Raw genomic sequence first — 18,267 nt, 5'->3', positions numbered from 1 at the left:
TTTAACCTGAATTTATTTTTGGTCTGTAACATGTACATATTGTTATTATTAATATTGTAAAGTGGAGATCTTATGTGGCTGGCTAGAATATTTTGATTTCCTTTCTTGTGCAAAGTTCTATTACATGCATGCACTATATGGTGAAAATGTATTGAAATATTATTTTATTATTATTATTTTATTTATACTGAGAGTATTTTTTTATCTTTTGTAGTATTTTCTCATATTTGTTGCTTATTTACATACAGAATGGTAGATATTGATTGTCAGTGAGACCTCTATCAATCTTTGTTCCTGTCAGCACTATAGTGTACCATTAAATCTCTTGAGAGTAGAGAGCTGCAGAGTGTGCATACTGCTAACTGGATGGAGATAGTGAGAACGTAGTTTTTAATAATACTCTCATAATATTGATACCAGTGTATTTTCATGATCTTTATTTGCAACATAATTTCCAGGCCTTTATCCTCTTCATATTTTTATTTCTCATTATTATTATTATTATGTCTGTTGTTGTTGTTATTATTATTACCGGTATTATTATTTTTTGTGGTAGTTATCTGTTTTATTGTTATTATTATTATTATTATTATTATTATTATTATTATTATTATTATTTTTATTATTACAGATGTGTGAAATTTGTAAACCTATGGAATTTGTAAACCCATGAGCTCCCTTGGCTTTTTCTCCGGAAAATGCTCCACGTTCTTAGACATAATGAATGACAGCAACATTGTATAATCAACAAAATTATAAATATAGCTATTAGATCAACATATTTCATCTTTTGTTGTGGAAATAGGAATTGGGATAGGCCAGACTTAACGCAATTTTGATTTTTTTGTGAATTTTTTGTGAATTTTTTTTTTTGATTTTTTAAATTATTTTGGGGGGGAATAATTAAATCTCAAACAGCCAATTGTAAATTGCCTAGATACATAGCAAGATTTACGATTGTACATTCCAAAACAGAAATAAAGTTTCCATTATTATTATTATTATTATTATTATTATTATTATTATTATTACAGTGGAGCCCTGTTAATACAGTCAGGAATGGGCCAAAAAATTTTGGCCATATTAATGGGTGACCATATTAACGAGGGTTTTTTACGAGAAAATGTAGGGCCATTTTGCGAGGCACCCAAGAAAAAGTGGCTGTAATAATGAGGTGACCATATTACTGAGGTGGCCGTAAGGTAGGGTTTCACTGTATTTATGTTATCATTATTATTATTATGAGCTCCCTTGGTGTTTTTTCCCACGAATGCTCCACATCCTTAGACATGATGAATGACATATGGCATTGACAAAAAGCAGCAACTTTATATAATCACGGAAATGATAAATATAGCCATTAGAGCAACATATTACATCTTTTGTTGTAGAAATAGGAATTGGGATAGCCCAGACTTAATGCAATTTTGATTTTCTTTTCTTCTTCCTCTTCTTTTTCTTTTTCTTTTTTTTTTGTTTTGAATAAATGTCAAGCAGCATTTGTAAATTACCTATATGTAGCACAACAAGATAACAACAAGTAAAGTTTCCGTCATTATTATATTTATTTTTTCTTTTTTTTCACTGTGCTTTATTTAGAGTTATTTTAACCTTTGACAGTTGAGTTCATTATTTTGTTAATTTTTTAAGGGCGCACATCAAAATTTTTGTAGAAAAAAAAAAAACAGTCATGACATTGCAAACTAGTTTACACACATGATTCAAAAGTGCATTCAAGTGATTTATCTCAGTTAATTGTCAGATTGTTTGGTGTTTTAATTATTGTTGTTGTTATTGTTGTTTTTGTTGCTGTTTTTTTTTTTTTTTTTTTTGTGAAGACATGCATCATTGGAAATCATTGTAACCAATATTTTAAATATGTAAATATATCGATGGATACATTTAACTACATCTTTGTTTGTTATTTTTTCTCTTAATATTGGTTTTTTAAAAAATGTCTTAGACACGAGGCATGACTTGCTCATGACTAAGCAAAATTTCAGCTTACCTGGGATATGATTTGCATATCGAACAAAAACTCTGCTTTGAAAAAATCTTTAACTTTAGTTTGCTATTATATGTTGTTTAGTAAATAACTTAAAGGTTGTTTTAAGTTCTTTGTGTCACTTGTCATAGTCCTTGTTCTCGGGGTGGGGAGGAAGTTGTTTTACAGATCGTGGGTCAAAATTATTTCCTCTGAAGTGGAAAGAAATGTTAAACAATTACATGCATAGCAACAGGAAACGGTAACTGTATTTGGAAAAACCAGGAAATACTTTCAGCTCGGCCCTGTTACATTATTCCGGTTTATTTCAGTTTTACATCTTATGATCACGTTTTTTCCTTGCCGTGTGTAAGTTTATTTCCAGTGATATCAGAAGAATATTTTTTGAAGGGCTAGAGTTGTACCCGCATGCGACAAGCGTGTAAGAACTGTCAAATGAAAATGATCTGTCAATGACGTTTTCCGCAGTCACGTGTCCTTGCTAAACTTAAACCTCATTTGTTATGTGTGGCGATGTCAGTGTAAACTTCATCTACAATGCCCGTGACTGAAGTACAGGTATTTTTGATTTGTTTTCGTCAGTTGCCTCTAAAATTTTCCCCAGACCTAGCCATATATTTTTTCAATCCTTGAGGAATATTTTGAGTTAAAACAAACGTATAAATCGACTATTTAGACGTGTATTCAATCATTTCATTTTTGTAGCATACCATGACAGAATTACTGCCTAACTGACTTTAAATTATTGATTTTAATTTTCAGTGGATCGGTGCCAGTTGTGGACGGCACAGCTCATATACCTTCTACAGAGGATTCAGATTAATTGCCGATGGAGTAGAGAAAAAATTCTGCCTGGGAGAGTTTTATTTTGTGAGGAATTCCACAAATCAACCGATATGCATAGCTGAGCTACAATTAGTTTGGCACGATGCGAGTACTGACAATCAACTCGCTTCCGCGAGACTTTATTTCAGACCCGAAGATACTCCGATAGGTCGCCTTCCAAATCACGGACAGGTAACTTTTTTATAAATTTATTTTCCCGGCATTTTAATTTATTTTTTGCGCTTAGATTTGGCGTTTTGAAGTCCGGAAAAGAGGCGGTAGTTAACAAATCTGAAAACGCTAAAAAATTGTTTGTTGAAGTTATAATGCTTCATTGATTTTGTGAAGACGTTGTTAAAAGTTCGCTTCGTTACTGGGTTTATTTTAACCGTTTATGGCCGCAAAGATTAAAAAAATAACGCTTTTATTATTTTTTAACTTATTTCGCATTAATTGTTAAAATTTCAAGCCTTTACGAAAAGAAATCATAGCGCTATAAAACGGAATATTTAAGCCCAGTGTGACACGCTTTTGTAGTCTATCACTTGTGTGTCCTATATTTAGATGAATATTTATTAGCCCTAGGAAAAATAATGTGCCTAAAATATTTTGGTTTTTTTAGTAATGATACTTAAGTTCTAGTTCACTCAAGTGTTACTTTAGAGAAAAACGGGTCGGTAAATTGAAATTTGGCCTTTTGTTTCTATAGCGCAGGGCGAGGAAGTTAAAGAATTCCCATGTGCTGTTGAAACTTCATTAGATTTCATTTCTTAATTTTAATAATGACCGAGCTGATTTCATGGTATCTTAATTGGCTCAATAAGCTGTTTAAAAAATTCAGCACGTTGGCGATTTACTCGTAAACTTTTTCTGTGTGTTTTGGTTACACTGTAGCATTTTATAAAGAACAGCATGGCCGTTTCTTGTAATGAGGTTTTTACGACACCACTACGCAATTTATATTCATGAGGTCATATCAGTAAACAACGATTTTATTCATCCCGCTCAGCGCACCGTACACACAAAACCTAATTTCGTTCTTCGAGTTATATGTGTAAACTTAATTTTCATCTAGCGACATTTTTCACTAATATTTAAATATTTAAATTAAACTCAATAATTTTAAGCTATAAAGCAGCGAGCGGTGTTTTGACATGAACAATAGAGATTGATTTGCATTTTCAGCGCTGCAAGTCAAATTCACTCACGACGTTTCCGGTCAAAAGATTGGATTTCAGTTGGTTAAGCGCATTTTATTTTTAGCGATTATTTCGATTTCATTACAGTATTTTGGTTTTTAACGAGGCGAGTTGAAACCTGTTTTCGTGGTGCACTTTCGACCAGAAATTTATCGACATTGTATTTGATAATAAGATGGCACCTACTAGTACCTTACGACAGATGCGTATTAACGAAACACAATAGAAAATATTTAAATAAAAATAATAACCTGCCTTTTAGCTTTAGACATTATGTTAATCGGATTTTTTCCCTTCCCTCTTTCTAACCGTTTTCGGTTCCATTTCGTGGTCTAAAAATATTTAATTTCAGTTTTGCACTGATTGGAATAATTTGGACCCGTTTCAATTGTTTTTCAAGCATTTGGTTGGAGAGTGGTACTTGTAAACAAATTGTAACCACATGGTTTTGATATTAATTAGAATTAGAATCTATAGATTGTTTTTCTAGAGTCATTGTGACATGGAATATTTTCCGTCTTCAGTTTATAAACTGATCGGTAAACTGAATTGTTAATTTTAATTGATGTCCATTTCAAACGAATGTTCACATTCACTTGTAAATTTTCCTTGATTTTAATACTTTACGTTTCCATCACGTCATCTTTTATTCAGAGATTAAAGAAAGCTTCTTACCTTAGTGCATTTTCTTCATTTTAGATTCATAGAGTACACTTTTCATAACTGGATCCAACATCAATTACTTCTTTTCTACATTCTGTGTTTTTTTTTTTGTTTGGTTGAGCTGAAGACATATATAATGCCACATCTGTCTTGTGTCTAGCCACAATTCAGCAAAGTTTGTCATTTAGTGTCTCCGTGATTCAGCGTGCACATAATGAAAAGTAGCTTAAAATGTGTCTTCTATTTGTTTATTAGAAATTTTCAGTGGCGTAAAACCCTCATTTTGCGCTTTCTTCCCAACTATGGAAAAATAATTAAAGAATGAGGGGAAACATTAACAACATTATTATCTGTTCATTGAATTTTTATTCGTTAATCACACTGTGCTACTAAGCTTTTTGACAAGCATAATTTAATTCTTGTAATTGGAACTGTGAAAATTCCACTGATGAAGAGCTAAGCCCAAAACTATATTGGACATTGAAAAATGTACCTCAGCATGTCTGAAATAATTATTTCTTGTGATCCCAAGCAAGGGTTAAAGAAACAGTATTTTTAGGCCATGTAAACTCAGGAAAATTGCGTGTCTGAATCATCATTTGTTATCTCCAAGGTTAATGGGTTAAATTAAATTGAGCATTCAGCACGTTCCCAAGTAGATGTCTTCCAAAAGATGAATTATCCTTTTTATTGCTTTTTTCAGACATTTTCAAAATAATTTTGCCAAGTTAACCGGAATAAGGTTTTTGCACCCTTTCATCACGCCAATGCACAGATTACTGCTTTCCTCTGGTGTTCATCAAAACAGATTGTGTATATAGTAATATATTGAAAATAGTTGTGTGTATAGGGACTTCAGAACATTCTGTTTTATTCTTTGAACATTTTAGGCTGTTAACAGCATCCAGAAGTGTATTGTTTTCAGAATAATATTTCGATACTAATTGGAATAAGTGCTTGACACAGTGCATTATTTCATAAAGAAAAAATAGAGCAAGTAAATTATTCCTCTACACTTGTGCCCATAAAAACGTAGCTGATTTTTATCAGCCATGTGTTAATCAAGTTATTATATTTCAGAAAAGGAGAAATGTCTCGTTCAACTTGCAATTTGAGAATGCGAAACTAAAAATGGTACATTACCTTAACCTTGAAGGGTGCAAGCATTGTGCATCTCTCTAAAGAGTTATATCTAACATCTCATGAAAATAAATTAGTGGATCTATTTTTTTTCATTTGTTCTGAAAAAGGGACAGTTTTAAATACTGTTTCTGAAAATGCATTAACCCCTTAAGTCCTAATAGTGACCTACATCAATTTTGTCCTAGCGACAACATCAATAGATTTTCAAGAGAATGGTTATGAGAAGTTATTTTAATAGATGATCATCAAAATGAAAATTCTTTTATCTTTCATCAATTCTCTCAACTAATTCCTAACAAAATGTTTGGAGATTAGCCAGAAGAAGTTAGTAAGAAGTTAATTTTGGGACTGAACACCACATCTGTACATAACATGTACAGCCCGAGTAGTGACCTTTGAGAGCATATGTAAAATTGTGGGTTGAATCTGATTTTGTCCTTTTTTTCAGCAGATACTGTAAATCTTTTGTACTCTCCAAAGTTAAATCCCCTATAACAGTGATGACTGACTGTATAACTGGCTCTGTAATTATCATGTTTCATTGTTGTACATAAATTTATAAAAAATACTTCTGAGCCCAGTTGTTTGAAGGCCGATTAGCGCTTAACCCGCGGTTAACATTAACCCTGGTTTCCTTTTTTGTTTTCGAAAGGATTTTCTCTGATAATATTCTCTGTTATTTTTAGAGCTGCCAATCAACTTGCAAAAAAAAGAATTAAAACTGAAATGCTTTTTAAGCTTTCAAATCTGGATTCAAATCTCGCACTAACCCTGGGTTATCTTAACCCAGCTTGGAACAACTTGGCCCTGCATCCCAAAATACTTTCAATGCCTGTTAAAGGTTTTGAAAAGGAAACTTCACAACATGTTCTTCTAGTCTTGCCTTGTATTGCTAATAGAACTGAATATGTTTACAAGATTGTGTACCCAAATTACTTGATCATTTCATTTTTGCCATGCTGCTTGCCTGAGTTAAATATTTTTGAGTCTTTTGTAGACCTCATTCCTTGGTGTAAATTGCATGTGCTTTGTTTGTGGAGTGTTGATAGCGTATATACTGATCAGCTAAACAGGGAATGCTAACAAGAAATACCCAGTCTGCATTGTCGTTAACAACATTAGTTACAGTAACGTTCGAAATGTGAGAAGTGATTTTATCACCATGATTCTAATAAGGGTACAGTCAACTCTCTCTTAACGGACACCTCTATAAGACGGACACCTCTGTAAAACGGACACCTAGAGTTGGTCCCTGCCTTTCTTTACTCCCTTTATTTGACTCTCTATAAGACGGACACCTCTCTAAGACGGAGACTTAGTGCTGGTCCCAAAGGTGTCCATCTTAGAGAGAGTCGACTGTACATATCTTTCTAGTCACAGCAAGCAGGTGCTCCGTCAAACGCCAGCAGATAGCAGCAACATAAGCCAGCCAAATCTGTGTTAAGCAGCCTTTTAGTGAATGACTGCCCTCCTTAACAGATCATTTGTCTAGAAGTTCTTCTTTTAAGATCAGAGAAATATTAGCCATTCTGGCTACTCATAAATTCGAAGAAAAAAGTTCGTATCTGGCCAAATTTTCTCAAAATTTAAACATATATTGAATCCTAGGTCATGAGAATATTAAAATTTTTCTGTTTTAGGTCAATTCTGTGCTAAAGTCATTACTAATTAGTACCTTTATATCTATGTAGACAATGCTCCTGTAGAGCTATGAAGATGCTTATCAGACCAAATTTTTTGCAGGCATAGCAAAATAGGTCAACTTTTTCAAGTTTGAAGGGTCTGCTCAGTCCAGGTTTTAGTGATGTACATTTTTTCTGGAAGCATTCAATGCAATAGTTCTATACACTGAATTGTATGGTATATATTCAAGTTCCCCAAAACAGCTATTTTAGATGAGTGTGTCCATGGCAACACAGAGATGCCATTGCCATTTTTACATTTTCTTAAATTGTGTGAAATGGAGACGTTCATTTTTGAAGTTCTCTCTGGGCTTTTAGTTCATTTAACTCTCTTGATTTTTACCAGTTTTAAAGAATTTTCATGAAAGCATTGTCTTTTTCATTTGTTTGAAATTTTTGGTTTCTACAACAAAACAAATCATGAATGATCCTTTTTGCATCTCCACAAATAGACTTTTACCTAGTTTGTAGGTAGTGAACTTTGGCTTTAAATTGTTTTGAGAGTTTTTGGTAATCCTGTGTATAAATATGATTGTAATCACTTCACCCAATTTCTAAGGATGTGAACATAACATTAAACAAGAAAACTTGTGTTATTACTGTAGGGAGCCCAAATTTTTAGCATAAAAAATACAGGGTACAAAGTTTAAGTTGTCCCAAAAAACATGAGACACTTTGGTCAGCCAATGACAAATGGAAGCCACCAGGGCTACTGACGCTACCAGCACTGTCACAGCCTTTGTCCTGGAATGTAAAAGGAAAAGCCCAATATATTTGTCAAAATATCATTTAAAGGCTAGACATCGAGACTAGATCAATTTGAATAGATGCTTATATAAAGATGTAAATGCTAATCCAAGATCAATAATAAATTAGCAGCAAATATTTACTTTTCAAACATTGAGGAAAACCAAAAATGATTTAGATTGAAAGTGAAAGCAAGAATCAGGATTAGCCTTTATTTATTGATATTTGTAAATTAACACCATTGAAAGTTGAAACTTATTAAGTTGTTGCAAGTGAATAATATGCCCACACAAAATGTGCATATTTTCAAATGATATTTGTATCCAGAGTGTAGTAGTTATTATTTTTTTGCCAGAAATATAGTGCACTGAGCAGTGATGTTTACTGTGCTGTAGCTTTGTTAATGTCAAAAACAATACAAAATTGTATTAAATACTGCGTCAAAAAAGTAATGTGATCAATTTCGACTGGATAGATCCAGACACAGCCCCATTGCCTTTCTTAAATCAATTTTTAAGGATCAGAATACTTATTTCTGTTGTGAGAGAAAACAAATATTAGAATATATGGGGGAGGAAATCTGTATGTCTAGACGAGACATCTGACTTACGTTTTCTCAAACATTAGTGAAGACTTGGGTAATCATTCAGGTTTCCTGTGAGCCATGTAGGGTCATTTGTATCAATTACATAAATGGATATTTCATTGAACTGTCTGAGAAACCTGATGCCAAATACAACAAAGTTTTGGTTTTTTTAGCTAGCCATTTAATCTGACCAATGGAAGCGGTCATGTGTCTGCTGGCTGGATTACCAATAATGCCATTAGAAGACGAGCATTTTGAGGTTTTTTAACCTTGGCAAGGTTTTTAAGATAACATTGTATGCTGTACTTTGAGGTCAAGGTAGCTTATATTTTGGCCATTAATAGAATGTTCTTTTTTTGACCCCTTTATCCCTTGATACTACAGTGTAGAACTAGAGTTAAACAACAAGAAATTACTTGTTTTGTGGCATTTATTATGACTGCTTTATCTCTGCTGCATGGTTTCATACCTTTGCCTGTCAGTGAAATCTTATTTTTTGCACAAAAATGAAATGTAGGATACCCTTGATTCCATTTTATTATTTTGACTTCCTACTGTGGCAAATTTTCTTAGATTACAGCTTTTTATGTGAATTCTTTGTGATATCAATTTTGGTTGTAGTGGGCAGTCATTAAATTTACAGGTCAAGGATCTGCTCTTGAAAGTTGGCTGTACACAGGAATCTTCCTGTCCATTCCTCCCAAATCCCCCTTACAAAGTTGAAAATATAATGTATGCTGTTGGAGTTCTGTCAACAGACACTTGTAAGAAATGCTGTTGTTAGTGACCTCATTCCAGGATTATTCTTCTTCTTATAAAGACTGAGCCTGGTGATTATGTGAGAATGATGAGTTTTCAGTCACAGTGGCTTGGAAGAAAAAATCCAAATACAGTCGCGAACCTCTACGAATGGCCACCTCTCTAGGACAGCCATTTTTTTGGCGGACAGTCCATACATTCACCCTTGTTTCAGCCTCTCTACAATGGCCACTTTCTTCTTTCCCCAAGGTGGCTGTTGTGGAGAGTTTCATCTGTACTGACTCCCAACAGGGGTCAAACCTATGACCTTCTGGTTTACCCTTACTGGGCCAGATGTTCTACCACTAAGCTACAACAGACTCATGGGATCTAAGGCCTCTAAACATTGTAGGTTCATTCTACATTGTAGTCCTAGCACTATGTGGCATGTTTGTCACACAAACCCAGCTTAGTGGCCTTTGCTTCCTTGTGTCTCTTGTAGATAGTGGTAGAGCATCAAGCCCCTGGTGTTCAAAAGTTGGATAGCACTGTCCACTGAAAAAATTGCTATCCAATGGATAAGTATTACAAAAACTAATTGCATTATCCATTGGATAGCGATTTATTCGGTGGATAGCATTATCCAACAACCAGGGCCTGGACTAGAAACAAGAGGGTCATAGGTGCATTTCCTATAGGGAGTACTCGGATTTTTTTCTTCCAAGGCACTGTGTCACTGACTGAAAAATCACCTTTATATGAAGTCTTTTGCTGTTTCCCAAGTCTGGTGGTGTCTGGTTTACAAGGACTTAAACTGTTGTGCTTAACTCTGTCTGATGTTGCCTGTTGATCTTACAGGATGAGCTACTCTATGCTGACCAGAAAGTTGTTATTAAATGCCATGACATGGCTCGCTGGCAGGACTCTGGTGTACAGTGGAACAGCGGTATGATTCCATTATATGAGAGTGACTTTATCTGCATTAATGACAAATATTATCTGGACAGCCACTATGTTGACAAGGAAAGAGAAAGACAGCTTAAAGCATCAGAATCTTGGAAAAGTGGCGATCAACCACGCAGCCTTCATATCCTCACATTTCCAGCCTACTGTCGCTACAGAGCTCTTAAGAAGAGACTCTTGGCTGGTGCTTGTTTAGCAAAAGCTCAACTTGTTGCTTTGGGTGGTGTGCTTGGAAATCAAACCAGCCAAAGGGTCTTGTTCTGTAGAGATAGCTTCCACCATCCTCTCTTGGATAAATTTGAACTTGCTGGTGATAACAAAGGTATGTACTTTATATGAATGTGTAGCTCTGTATCTTTTGACTGACATTGTGAAATGAAATATCAAATCTAATTTAAGTGATAATGCACCAGAAGTGACAGTGATCTTGGCAGCCAAACATTGCTGAAGAACTGAACTACTGAGAACAACAACAGAGAGTGAGACAACAGAGAGAAAGACAAGGGAGCAAGAACAGGATTTTTAAAAATTAGCCTCCGTGTGTCGTCACGCTTCGCCTAACCACCCCCCCCCCTCCCACCCCCCCCAGCAATCAGAGTTGCGTGACAACACAAGAAATGGCTGTGTGGCAGACTACATTTAGACCAATGACCTAAACAATCAACCATTTCCACAATCAACAGAGCAAGAGCAGGATTTAAACTAGTCTCCTTGTGTTGTAACGTAATGCTCGCTCTCCCCATTAGCGTTACGTAACGACACAATGGCTGTTAGAGGAGACTACAATACTCGTCAAAAATCGTTGAAACAGGCGCTGTCTCTTTCCCTCTCTTTCCACAATGTTCAGCCACGTGTATTTTGTAGCACTGAGACGACTGTTATGCCCAAATCAACATCATGGAAGGGGAAGCGCGGACGTGTTTCAAGATTTTTGACGAGTATTGTAGATTTAGACCTGTGTCCTAAACCATTGGTCATTTTGCCTCCCCCATACATTGCTTACAATACTTTTCTCTCCTTCAGCACCAGTTCTGAAAGGCAGACCAAGGAAGAAAAAGAACCTCCATGCAGCACAGAACAGCGTTCTCAAGAAGAAACGACTGGTAGCAGAGACTCCAAATCATGCGACAAACGCACCTGCAGCGAAGAGATGCAAAATATCTGAGCAAGAGGAGGGTACAAGATCGGACATGTCAGAAAGAGTGCTAGAGAAAATTAAGGTGCCGCCTGTGTCACCGAGAGCCGTACAAAACAATGTCCCTCCTCCTCTAGTCAAGCCTAAAGTGCAAGTGCCTTCTGATGTTCCTAAAGCTGTGGTTTCAAATGCGCCATTGACTAATACAAAGACTCCGCCACCCCTAATTCCTTCAGACAGGCTTAAAGGTGTTGCTGTGACTACAAAATTAAGTCATGAGCAAGTTGACATGAAGGTGAACGAGTGTTCCCGAACCACACCAATGCAAAAGCAGATTTGCCCCACCGATGCAAAGCTCAGGAAAACTGATCAGCTCAATAACAATAATAAAATTAACAGTGCTTTGTTGGTTAAGTCACATTTGAGTGACAGCATTAAGCCGAGTCTGACATCTGATTCTCTCAAAAGTGTGAGTTCGTCATCAGAGATTAAAACTGGCAACATGCTTAATTCGTCCGTGAGGGACAACCACGGTTCAACCCAAGCGCCTGCAAAATCTGTTACAAATACCAGCAGCGCAGAACAACTTAGAACGAGAATCCCAGGAGTTCAGGCAGAAGCGCTTTCGAGTTCTTCCTCCTCCACCCGACCAGTAGCCTCAACACAAGGAACTGTTGGGACTCAGTTGGCAGTTTCTGTCAGTCCTGCAGTGCGCACTCAACCTGTCGCATCTTTGCCGCAAACAGTTTCCAGCGCACACACGATTGGATCAAAAACTTATCAGCAGGTGGCTCCTTTGGCAGAGTCTGTTTCAACCTCAGGGAAACCTAATGACGGCTTGGGTACAGGTGCTGTCAGAGCAAGAGATAGTAAAGAAAATGAAGGACAACAGTTTAGATTAGCTACAGAAGGGAAAAGAGAATATGAAAAATCTCAAACTGAGGAAACTGTTGCTTGGAAAAAGAAGATGAAAAGATTACGTATGCCTGGCAATGTCAAAGATGAGGTTAGTATTCTTCGTAATTGTAGGCAAATTTAGAAAAGCACAGTGTTTACAGTGGCAACGGCCATCGTCGATCTAAAGACCGAATTAACCAATGGCAGAGGGGACAAGTTAAGCACCGGAAGTCGCGTTTAGTCCTTTCCCGCGCGCTTTCGCTTTCTGATTTGACGCTGCGTTGTCTTTGTTAAAATTTTTATGATCGCGAGCTCGCTTATTTTCCTTTTCGAAGTTACTCCACGCATAACCCATGTGCTCGAGCCGCGCCCCAATCACTTATTGTAATGGCGTTGTTTGCAAACCCGTTGGCTAGGATGAGAACGTGAAGAATTTGAATGGAAAAGGTGGCCTGCCGGCAGTCAACTGCTGTTAGTGTTCGTGATACAGTGTATTTGTGTATTAGTGTGCATTAGATTCTGTCCCAATACAATGAATGCGTTCGCATCAACTGTTATCGTTCTGTTTGTAAAGTTGGCGCCCCATTTTCTAAGTTCAGTTGCTTGATGGCGTGAGACCCATTAAAAAAATACCTACCGGTATTCTATAATCTCATTTTGAAGGCCACCAATGGAACTCGTGCCACCTTGGTTTCACTGCGGAAGTCGTTGTTCAGATGTGTAAACACCTCCCCCCCCCCCCCCACCCCCCTAGGTCAAAGGAAGTTTTAAAGTGCTTTGTAGTAGTTTTGTGTTGTGAGGGAATCATGAATATTAATTTCAGTTTTTCTTATCTATGTCTCAATTTTGAATAATACAGGAGTATGAAGATGAGGACGAAAAGTACTTCATGCAAACTCTGCGAGACTTCATGAGAAAAAATAACCAGCCACTGGGAAAGCTGCCTGCACTTGGCTTCAAAAAAGGTAAAGAGGCGATTACCAATTGATTTGACAAGCCTCTAATTAGACTGTCTGAACCTTGTTTCATTTCCGTGCGTAGATATTAATCATCACATCTCACCTGCGGCCGAAAAATTGACTGCTGTTATCATGTTAACCACAAAAAGGTTAGCCTGCGAGCAAGCTCTCCGCGGCGCTCTGGCGCTCGGCTCCGCTGCCAGAGCGCCACGGAGAGCTTGCTCGCAGGCTACAAGAAGGTTAGCAAGAAAACAGATATTGTTTGACTTGATTAGTGGGCTCCGTGGCTATCGACGTTAGAGAAGTAAGAAGAAGGATAGTAGAATTTCTCCTTTCTCTCTTCTCTTTTCCTTCTCCACATTTTTTTGACCGCCTATAATCTTGAGCCGCGAACAGAGCGCTTAAAGTATCGGGAGAGGCAGAATACGGTACTTTGTCTGGTTTCTAACCAGGTGTCCCTTACGAAAGTTTTACTCTTGCCATCACATTTCTAACTGTTGTAGATTAAGAAATACACAGTTGCCGCCCTCAGGTCAAAGCGTAGATAGTCTCAATAGAGAGGAGGACTTAGTTGTTTTACTTCGATAATTCTTCAAGAGATTATATAGCCAGCATTCCACCAGTCATAGTTTGTAATTGGTGTTTCTCTTTGCAGTGAATCTGTGGACAATGTACAACACTGCCCAGAGATTTGGAGGATATGATGCGGTGAGTATACTATTACTTGCTTATTTGAAAGGATGTGATATCGTGCGACAGACAACCTAGCGCTACTTTCAGTTACGTCAAGCCCATACGTTCCCCTCCCCCTTATTTTTAGACCAAACCGAAGGGCCGAAAAATTTTTTTTTTTTTTTGAGACCGCCCCCCCCCCCCCCCCACACCCCTTATCTGAAGGTCTGGATTCGCCACTGTGATTTTATTGCTTTCTACACACTTTACTCTCTGACACTACACAGTTACAGCTCTTTATCTATCCCTTGAAGACCTAAGAGCGATTAATATCAATTTTCTCCAAACAATATAAAGGCCCACACTACAAGAGGAAAGGTTAGGAGAAAGACGATCACCTTGAAGGAAATGTAGGGAGATCATTCTGGAGAATTTCTAAGGTGATATTAAGTCTTGAAGGGTTGACTCAAGAGTTATTTTATTTTTCCAGGTAACAAGCAAGCGTTTGTGGCGTCGCGTGTATGATTCGCTTGGAGGCAGTGCGACGATTACAAGTGCTGCTACTTACACCAGAAGGCATTATGAAAGGTAAAACCATGGGCATGCTCAACAATACACACTTTAATAGGCCATTTCCTAGTCGCCCCAAGCCTCTGTTTCATAGCGAAGTTAAGTACAAAGCCATTCCATTTGATATGAAAATGGTTTTTTATCCTCATGCAAATGAAACTCATTTTCACAAGAAAGGTTTTGCTCTTGGCCTTGTTTTGAAAGTGAGAGTTTTTGCAGCTAGGAAATGGCCCATTACCTCGATAATATATACTGTATTTTCAGTTACTGCACGGTAACTGCGCAGCTGCATCCGTAGCCTCCCACGCAGGCATTTTTAGGGAAGCTCGTATTTGAGGTCAAGGTCAACTTTCCAGAATTTGGAGGGAAAAAATAGAGCTCCCTTTGAAAACGCCTGCGTGAGAGGCTACTGCATCCGTAGTTTACAAGCAAATATCTATCGTAATCAAGCTAATGTTCTGCTTAGTGGACATAATCCTATTTTGTTCATTTTGTGAAATGAACTATTTTCCTGCAGGGGTATTCTTAAGGACCGTATCTTAGAAAATCGTCCTCCATTAAAACGTGACGTTTGGAAATTTCACGTTGTAGTCGTGCAGTGATCGCAATGAAAAACGAAAAGTGACGTACAGTCATAAAGCAAATTTCTTTTTTTTTTGACGTTCTCATTGCCTTCGCCGTCGTGATTGCATAAGCTCCCTACTTTTTTAGCACGTGCGGCTTGTCTTTTCACAGCATTGAGTTATAGGGCTTATATTTGTTTTTTATCATTCACGTTTGTAGGCTGCTGTTACCGTATGAGAGACACATACGAAGCCAACTCAAGAAACAGATCGATGAGAAAAAGCCCACCCCTGTGAAGAAGCCTGCTGCGAAAGAGGCTCCAAACAAAGTGGAGAAGAAGGAAGGACTTACTGTATCCCCTAACAGCACACCAAAGCCTAGCCTGTGCCCTAATACGGAAAAAGCAGCTACAGTGAACCAGACTGAAGGAGGTAACCTAGCAAAAATCCAGCGGAGTAACGCAGTTGTATCTTCACCACCAATATCTCATGTAAAGGCCAGCGTCCCTTCTGATGTAAAAGGGACGGCTGTGAAAACAACAGATTCAGTTCACCCAGTGGTTGCTGCTACAACATCGGTCACCAGCAAACCACATGAAGTCCCTATCAGCTCTATTAAACATCAGGAACCCACAACGCGAAAAGACGAGGTAAAGGTCACCGCATCGCAACCTTTAGCCTTACGAACGACTAAAAGAGACGTGATTCCATCAGAACAGTTTCAGGCAGCCTCTAATCAACAGGTTTCCAACTATCAAGTGAAAATGACGAGCGACAACGAGGAAGCCAGTGCAAGGACCAATACAATCTACACCAAGAACGCAGCCGCTGTGGGTGGCAACTCAGACCAACCTCATCATGGTGCTGCTCTTCAGAGGGTGGCACATGATGGAACCCCTCTGTCCTCGCAGCCCAAGAAGATAATTACTCCAGGTAGAGGAAGAGAAATAATCGACTTGACATCTGAGGATAGCCCTCCTCAGTCACAGGCGCGCAGTCAGTCTCTATCTCATGTTCAGCCTCCCCAGGCCAACCCTCTGGAAAAACCTCAAGTTTCAAGGTTAGTTAGTGAAAGAGACACTGATGGAGGAAGACGGCACGCGTCGAAGTCACACTTAAGGAAAGAATTCAACGATGGCAGTTTGAGGTATCAGTTGAACAGTGACGTTCAGTGTAGTAGAGAGATGTCACCCGTCTGTGACAAGCAAGTCTACAGTAGTAAATCCCAAGTGAAACCCAAAATACCAACCAGTTCTGCAGTAACGTGGGTTGATAGCATGGAAAGACGATATGCTCATTCGCCCTCATCAGACAGTGTTGATGAGCATTTTGCAGAGTGGCGTCGAAGGCAGACTAACATTCCAGCGCAGAATGTCAGCCATCAAAGAGAGCCAGGTAATCCCGAGAGGAACATGCTCAGATATAATTACATCAAAGAAGAAATCTGTCCTCCAGACTGCTCCTGTTTGCTGTCAGCGAGTAGAAAACATGACATCTCGTCGTTGCCTCCTCCTCCAAAGCCAAAGAAAGAACACTACGAGGAGGATGTGCCTTTCCCTGGCATGACACTCTACCCTGGAAGATGGAGCCCAACCATGATAGCAGCTGATCATCCTGATCTTTACTTCTCATCACGTCCACCTCATCTGCCATCACCACAAGACACTCTAGCGAGTCACATGTGCACTGCATCAAGGATCTTCATTCCAACAGCCCAGATCTTTAGTCCCCCTTACCACTTAGGCTTGCCTCCAATGGGTGGCGCTCCTCTAATTACAGGAACTGATGATCAGCTACACATTCACCCACACCTTTTGATGGGATCGTCGTACCCCTGCACGTCAAACGCAAGAACACCAGATGGGACACCGTATTTGTACTCCTTCACTTAAAGAATTGACCTACAGCTAATCTCTGTTCACTGCAGTGCTGGATCCAGACCTTGAGATAAGGCGGGGGGGGGGGGGGGGGGGGGGGTCATCCAGACCCTTAGATAAAGGGGGAGGGGGCGGTTGCCAAAAAATGTTCTCGGCCCCTAAAAATAAGCGGGGGCCTGGATCCGCCACTGCACTGATGCTGTGTTAGCCTGTGTCTCAGGCGTAATCTAACCCCGGTTAGTGACGTCTGCGAAGCAGCGCCGATGTTCCTGTTCTGGGACCCGAACGGACAAAACGAATTACCGGAAGTACGTTGAAAATTTCCCATCCATCTTATTGACAAATTTACAATGCCTTTTTTAACAGGCCAATCATGGCGGGTACTCAAATCCTAGTACACAACTGGGAGCCCAGAGCAAGGATTTCGGCGCTGTTTAGCAGACAGACTAAACCATAAGTTTAGTTCTGTCTGTGGCGTAGGCTATTACTATTTTGTACTGGCCTATTTAAACAGGCTTATTTGAACAGTAACATCTGAAACCAGAATTGAAATGTGTCAATTACGTCACCCAAGAGGTGGGCGCGAATAAGGCACAGTTGACAGAACGTCAATCCTGAAAACGGATGTTCTGTTATAACTTACATTTACATGGATTTGATTGTAGCATAAGTCTTTTTACCCATACCATTAACCTCCCTGCGTTTCATTCTGTTTGCTTCTAAGGAAATTGGCAGGTGCAGGGCACTAGCGCAGTTTTCTAACATTGTAAACCTCTCGGTATTAGCACCCACCCCTCCCCCATCGTAGTCAGCTGGTCTGACGATCTTTAGATATAACAAGCCCTCATAGATAACAGTTTTGACATTACAAGTCAGTGTCGCAGTTCTGATATATAGTATTTATTGGTTAAATTAATTGAGCTGTTGGGAGAGTTTAGAGGAAAATCTTTTATATTTCTAAAGTTTTTTTGTAGTAATTCGTTAGCCTGAGAAAACAGCCGACATTTGGCGACGCTACCGCTGGTTTCCCCGCCAAATGATGC

General features: G+C 38.5%; 1 protein-coding gene across 1 annotated transcript; it reads left to right on the top strand.

The window, feature by feature from the left end:
* The first annotated feature begins 2,316 nt into the window (after positions 1 to 2,316).
* LOC140932694 (uncharacterized) lies at positions 2,317 to 17,303 on the top strand. Its single transcript, XM_073382206.1, has 8 exons — positions 2,317 to 2,563; positions 2,768 to 3,022; positions 10,447 to 10,873; positions 11,575 to 12,692; positions 13,443 to 13,548; positions 14,198 to 14,250; positions 14,705 to 14,802; positions 15,568 to 17,303. The coding sequence occupies exons 1-8, from the start codon at positions 2,543 to 2,545 to the stop codon at positions 17,237 to 17,239; spliced, it is 3,750 nt and encodes a 1,249-aa protein (XP_073238307.1). The 5' UTR covers positions 2,317 to 2,542; the 3' UTR covers positions 17,240 to 17,303.
* The last annotated feature ends 964 nt before the right edge of the window (positions 17,304 to 18,267 follow it).

Source organism: Porites lutea, chromosome 4 (genome assembly GCF_958299795.1).
Source record: "Porites lutea chromosome 4, jaPorLute2.1, whole genome shotgun sequence".
Classification (NCBI taxonomy): Eukaryota; Metazoa; Cnidaria; class Anthozoa; order Scleractinia; family Poritidae; genus Porites; species Porites lutea.
This window is presented reverse-complemented; position numbering and strand designations above follow the sequence as displayed.

Excerpts from the sequence above, each read along its gene's own strand:
- LOC140932694 (XM_073382206.1), top strand. The coding sequence starts at position 2,543 with ATGCCCGTGACTGAAGTACAG. Across the intron at positions 3,023-10,446 it reads GCCTTCCAAATCACGGACAG|GATGAGCTACTCTATGCTGA; the intron begins GTAACTTTTTTA and ends TTGATCTTACAG. Across the intron at positions 13,549-14,197 it reads TGCACTTGGCTTCAAAAAAG|TGAATCTGTGGACAATGTAC; the intron begins GTAAAGAGGCGA and ends TTCTCTTTGCAG.